The sequence below is a fragment of the Phyllostomus hastatus genome, unplaced genomic scaffold (genome assembly GCF_019186645.2).
Source record: "Phyllostomus hastatus isolate PE091 unplaced genomic scaffold, TTU_PhHast_1.1 phas_contig_495, whole genome shotgun sequence".
NCBI lineage: Eukaryota > Metazoa > Chordata > Mammalia > Chiroptera > Phyllostomidae > Phyllostomus > Phyllostomus hastatus.
Window position 1 is genome coordinate 1909260 of NW_025333895.1, and position 6000 is coordinate 1915259.

Consider the following 6000-nt stretch of genomic DNA (forward strand, 5'->3'; position numbering starts at 1 on the left):
GTGAAAGTAGAAAATTCTGAGGTGACTCAGAATTAACTTAATTTTCAAAGTCACAAAACTGAAGTTAAATTGTGGTGGAAAACAGCTGTTCATTTATTTTCAGGGATAAACATTTGGGTAACATAGTGGTAACAGGAAAAAGGCACCCGATTATTTAGTGAACTTCTTCCATTTCTCATCAAGTGCTTGAAATATTTAAGTCTACTCCCTCATTCTCTTAAGACGAAATGAACAAATTCAATATTTAGCACATACTTCCTCAATCATTCATCTGCCTTTGAAACTCCAACAGAGAGCAGTCCTTTAAAAGAGTTCATTTTTGTTAGGAAAACCTACAAGCACACATCTGAATATCCAGTGCAGTTAGCACAGGGAATTCCTGGAAGGGTGATGGTGCATCAAAAGGTTTGCAACTCTGCTCCGACAGAATAATAAAAACCATTTAAAAGACTGTAAATTCAGCATCAATGGCATTTCCGGCGAGAAAACATTTCTGAAATCCCACCCCCAGTTTATTTCTTCATGACAGAAACCAAAGGACCTCACCATATCAAGTTCCCTATCTATGCACATATTTCAGACAAAGTGGAAATCAGTCGGTAGGATTTTAAAAATGAGAAAAATTCATTTTCTCTTAGAACTTTTGCAGTTTCATTTGCTTTTAGAGAAAAATACATATTAGTAAATATAAAAAAAAAATGTCCCCACCATTCCAGAGGTAAACTCTCCTTCCCCCACCTTTTTAGTAAGTCTTCTGTGAGCATGTTAAAAGAGACAGTGAACACTAATTGTAAAACAGGACAAAATGCTCATTGTTACACTAAAAAATAAAGCATCCCTCGACAGTCTAATGTTTCCTGTATTTTCTTTTAAGCCCATCAGACTGTCAAAAGTCCCATGTGTTTGCAACAAAAAGGAAATGTTTGTAGCACTAAATAGGACTGATGTAAAATATTAAAGCCACCTCAGCCTAAATGGATTGCTCAATAACAGTCTTTTAAATGGTTCTGACCAATTGAGGAAATGAGACTATGAATGGGAAATTTGATTGAGTTAAAATTACCATTGAGTTCTTTAAAATGTACTAATGAATAATTAATAGTAAATGCAGTTCCTAGTCTTCCCTCACAACAATATTCTCAAGTAGAACTGAAGTCTGAAGCAAAATCTATCATCTATGTGTTATGCACAGGTGGGTACAGGAAGTATGCACACACAGAAAGACATTATGAAAATACACGACTGTGGGCTGTAAGATCTAGGGTTGGGTAAAAAAGAAATATCGCTGTGGTAAACTTGGGATCAGATCTGCAACATTCACACATTGGTACCAAAACCAGATCTCCACTTTGAAAGCTTGAAAAGTCAAAAGCAGTAAAGAAATCCTTTGTTCCTATGATACTGTCTCCTACCCTAACTGGATTCCAGCCCTTCTTTGTGACACGGGGTTTTATCGATCTCAAACATGTTCACATTCAGAAATTAGTCTCCAAAGACATCCCAAGGGACTACCAACCACCTAGATACCACACATCACAGGCGTCTTTAAAAAGGACAAGAGCTCTGAAAACACGTCACTATTTGGTCAACATCAAGTGAAGTTAACCAGGCTCTCCTCTAAACAGACTTTTCCCTTAACTGGTAAAAAGAGCAGGTCTACTGAATTGGCAATAAACTTATGGAGGTTCAGATCCACCCCAAGATTCCTCTCATTCAACAATTGAGCGCCCGAAGTGACCTATATTCAGGATACTTTCTTCACACCTGCCAGGTCACACTGTCCTGACTAAGAAACTTCTTGCCGAAGCAATTAATTTTTAGTGCCTCCTAACTGTCCCGGGTGTTTGCATTCAATTTGAAATCTGTTACTTGTTAGACACTGTCCTAGATCTTTCAGAGAATTGCGAGTTTATGGCGCAGAGAGGGGAGGAGGCAAGGTTCTCCGAGAGCCTGCCCTTTATTCGGAAATGAGATGTGAAAGGTGGAAGGCAGGGCAAATAAATAAATAAATCGGGTTTGCTGCCGGAGCGTTTGCCGGCCCGTACGAGCACCCTTTGTAATGCGGGCCTCCTGGGGCTATCGCCTGCGCTAATTGCTCCAGGGCGCTTTCCAAGTTCAAAAGTTCACCTTTTACGACCTCACAAAAGCTCCTTACACGTTACCAATAAAAACATTCCGCGGCAAACACCGAGGGGGGAAAATATCAAACAGATACAAATAAAACGTCCCGGAGGGGAAGGGAGCCAGGGGGGCGGAGGACGAGCCAGCCCCAGAGACAGCCCCGAGGAACCTGAGGACTTCGCCCGGACTTAGGGGCAGGGGAGAGAGGCCGGAAGGGCCGGGCCAGGTGAGGAATTTTCAGGGCTCAGGGTCCGAGACCGCGAAAGGGACGTGCAGAACTGCGGCGGGCGGGCGCGGACCCGGACCAGCCGGTAGACGGAGGGGGACAGGTGTCCCGAACACCGGATCGGGCCAGAGCTCCGAGCCAGTAGAAAGTCGTCGCCTAACAGAGAAGGGGAAGGACCAAAGAGAAATGGGGCGCGGAGCACGCAAAGGGGTCGGAAAAGGAAACGCTGGCCGAGTAACTAGCGATTCGAGGGTCCGCGCAGAGGTCGCGTACGGGGGTGGGGGCGCAAGGGAAGTGCGGAGCTGCAGAAGCGGCTCCAGAAAGGTATGGGGCAGCGAGAACCAAGGGCGTGGTGTCGGGTCGGCAGAACCGGGAGGGAGCATCAGCGGAGGGAGCACCGAGGGGACTGGGGGGAGGGGACAGCTCCGCGCGGAAGGGACGCCAAGGCGGAGAGGCCCCCCGCGGAGAGTACCGGGGCCGGGGGATAGGAACAGGAGGCTGAGGCAGAGGAGACCCGAGGGGGAGGGGAAGCCCCCACTGACGGGACGCGAGGTGCGGGGCTGGGGGAGGATCCGGGCTGAAGTGACCCAGGGGAAGGGGAGGGCTCTGCTCCGAGAGGACCGGGGGAGGGGGAGAGGGGTGCGCGAAGCAGGGACCCGAGGTGGGGGTGGGGGGAGGATTCACACACAGGGGCTGGGGGAGAGAGGAATGAAGGTCGGGGTAGAGGGGACAGGGGGAGGATCTGCGCTGAGAACCAGGAGGGAGAGGGAGGGTGCGCACTAAGACGGGGGAGGAGAGGGAGGGTCCGCGCTGCGGGGACCGGGGTGAAGGTCCACGCCGAGGAGACCCGGGGCCGCTGCAGCTTCCCAGAGTACTAGCAGGCTGAGAGGGGAGGTGCCCTGGGATCCGGGGACAGAGAGCCGGTTCTTGATCGGCCCGGACTCCGCACGCCCCTCACCCACCGTTGCGCGGCGGCGGAGGGAGCGCGGCGGGCGGCTCCAGGAACCCCGCGGAGCCTCCGCCGCCTCCCCCTCCGCTAGGCGGCCGTTCGTCCCGCTCCATGCGGTGGTGCTCAGGGCCCGCGCTCGGTTCGCTGCTCCGCCATGACTGGTCCCCTCGTCGTCCGCCGCGGGGAGGGGGCTGTCAGGGGCCTGCGGGCTCCCGGCCGCCGCGCTCTCTGGGTCCCGAAGCGCCCGGCTCCGCGCCCCTCCGCGCCGCGCCCCCTCAGCACTGGCCAGCTCCCTCCCCCGACGTCACGCGCCGCTGCCACGCTCGGGCCTGCGGGGCACGCTGGGAATTGGAGTCCGCCCCGCGAGGCCGGCCACGCGGGACTCCAGCAACTGAAGGGGTGGGAAGAACGATTAGCACCTCTGAGGAGGGAAAGCCGAGGCCTGTCTCAATCGTACACCTTAATGAAAACTTCTGTCAAAATTTAACATATTGCTTCAGGGCCTTTTCTTCATTGTGATTTATGCACGGTCAACTTTTCCTGTGACTCCTGCATCTCCCCGCCCCGACAGTGAGTCTTTCCCTGGAGGTGGGTCGCCAAGGAACCGGCCGAGCACGTGCAACGAAGCCCAGCCCTGGGGGCGGGGCTCAGGGGGGCGGAGCTTGAGGTATTTCTGAGGGTCTCCCTCCGCGGCTTTGGGACAAATTGGACCGGAGATTAAAGGGCCGGAGTTTAACTCGAGGTGACTGCGTTCGTATGCAAATAGAATCTATAAAACTCTCCTTTCCGGGGTACTCTTTAAAGGCTTTTACCTCCGGGTGGGCGGGAAAGACTTAAGTTTCTCTTCCTCTTCTTTCACTTTCCGCCTGCCCGTTGAACGGAAAGGCAAACTAAGCTCCAGGCCATTGATGCCATTAAAAAAATTCTAAAGACTCTTAACGCCTGGTGTCTTGACGCTCTCCGTTTGAGAGACTCCTCACCCATCATCCTCGTTCCCCTTCCGTTCTTAGTTTCCCTGTCTGTGATACGGAGTTGGACTAGGGACGGGGTCCATTTGGAAGGTCCCCAACACCCCCCAGCCCCCGCGCCCAGCTGCCTGCCTCAGTTTCCCGGATTTTATAGTCTCTGCTCTTCTCGGCTGAGCCCACCTCCCGTGGCCACCAGGAGGCGTGCGGCCATAAGCCTTGGGCCTTCCGGCGCGTCCGCCTTCGGCCACCGGCTCACGGAAGGACTCGTCGTGGCTGCCGCCCTAGGTCGAAGACCTCACCTGGCCTGCTTGAAAACAAAGAACCAGAACACGGATGCCTTGCCCGCCTCTACTCTGCCGGGTTCTGCCTCGGCTTCCTCACTGGCTGCTCGTTTCCCGCCCTCTCCCCACGCCGCTCCACCAGTCCATTGGCCCGTCTATGTCATTGCTTAATTTTCAAAAAGTCCTCATCCTGGCATTTCAGTCCCTGTCTGGTCTGACCTCTGCCCCTTCCCTCACCTGCTATGCAGGAGGTTTTGCAACTTTCCTGCAGTCGCGGGTTCTTACCAACAGGAGTTAACCTGTACTGTGTTACCCTTAATCTGTGTCGGCCACTGTTCTGAGAGATTTACATTAATGCAACGTTGCATGAACCTGACACCCATTCTGTGAGGTAGCTCCAATGTTGTCCCTTTTGGACACTGATGGAGTCACCTAGCAGAGGTGGGGATTCCAGACACCAGAACCTGGATCCTTGGTTCCTCCAAGCTGGAATGCTGCTGACTTTGCCCCACTCCCAGCCCCTCATTCATCTTCCACAGCCCTGTTCAAATATCTCCTGGGACACCATCCTTAATGTCTAGAGGACATCTAGGTCCCCTCTGTGCTACCTTAGGGTCCTGTTGAGTTCCCCGTGGGCTGTGAGAAATCTCTCTGTGATTGCTTCCCCACTACCAGTGGGGGGGGGGGAGCCCTTAGTGTGGGGGGAGGGGTCAGCGTGGGACAGAGGAGATGGAACCTCTGAGCTGTATCCTTAACTCGGGGTTCTAACCTGTGTCCGGGCCAGAACTGCCTTTCTACCACAGGCCTCTGCAGAGGGACCCTTCCTTGGAGATCTCACCAGGGGCTTAGGGCACTGCAGAAACCCCCTGCAGCCCTGGGGTCTCAGTGGTGGACAAAGAGCCTGACTTGAATCTAAGTTCAAAGGTGGGCAGAGCCCTAGCTCAATTGGTTGGAGTATTGTCCTGATACATCAAGATTGTAGGTTCAGTCTCAGGTCAGGGCACATGTAAGAAGCAACCGATGAATGCTTGCATAAATGGAACAACAAATTGATCTCTCTCTCACACCCTTCCTCTATCTCTCTCAAATCAATCCGTTCATTTTTTTTTTATTAAAAAAATAAAAGGTGGGCAGAGAGTTAAGCCAAACACCCAGCCCTGGGAAACAACTCACCCTTCAGACCAGCACCGCCATCTCTCGCTCCCAAAGCCTTCCTGGAATCTCCCTGCTAGTCAACCCCCTTCTTTCTCACCCTCATCATTACAACTGCAACTGCTGAGCACAGGGCTTGACCATGGTAGACACTCAATAAATAATTGCTGAGTGGGTGGATAAAACAGATCTGACTTTTCCACATAATAACTGACCTCGGGCACTTGACCGCCGAGCCTCAAAGTCTGGTTCCAAGGGGGTGAGGGATAACAAGGATAGTTGCTACTTCACAGGATTGTTACA

General features: G+C 52.4%; 1 protein-coding gene across 2 annotated transcripts in view; it reads right to left on the reverse strand.

Moving 5' to 3' along the window:
* NR6A1 (nuclear receptor subfamily 6 group A member 1) overlaps nucleotides 1-3575 on the reverse strand; it is a 198585-nt gene extending 195010 nt beyond the window's left edge. For both annotated transcript variants that reach the window (XM_045846264.1, XM_045846263.1), the window contains exon 1: nucleotides 3310-3575. In XM_045846264.1, the coding sequence (XP_045702220.1) occupies nucleotides 3310-3409 (100 nt within the window). In that variant the 5' untranslated portion in view covers nucleotides 3410-3575. The remainder of the gene's footprint in view (nucleotides 1-3309) is intronic.
* Nucleotides 3576-6000: the final 2425 nt, after the last annotated feature.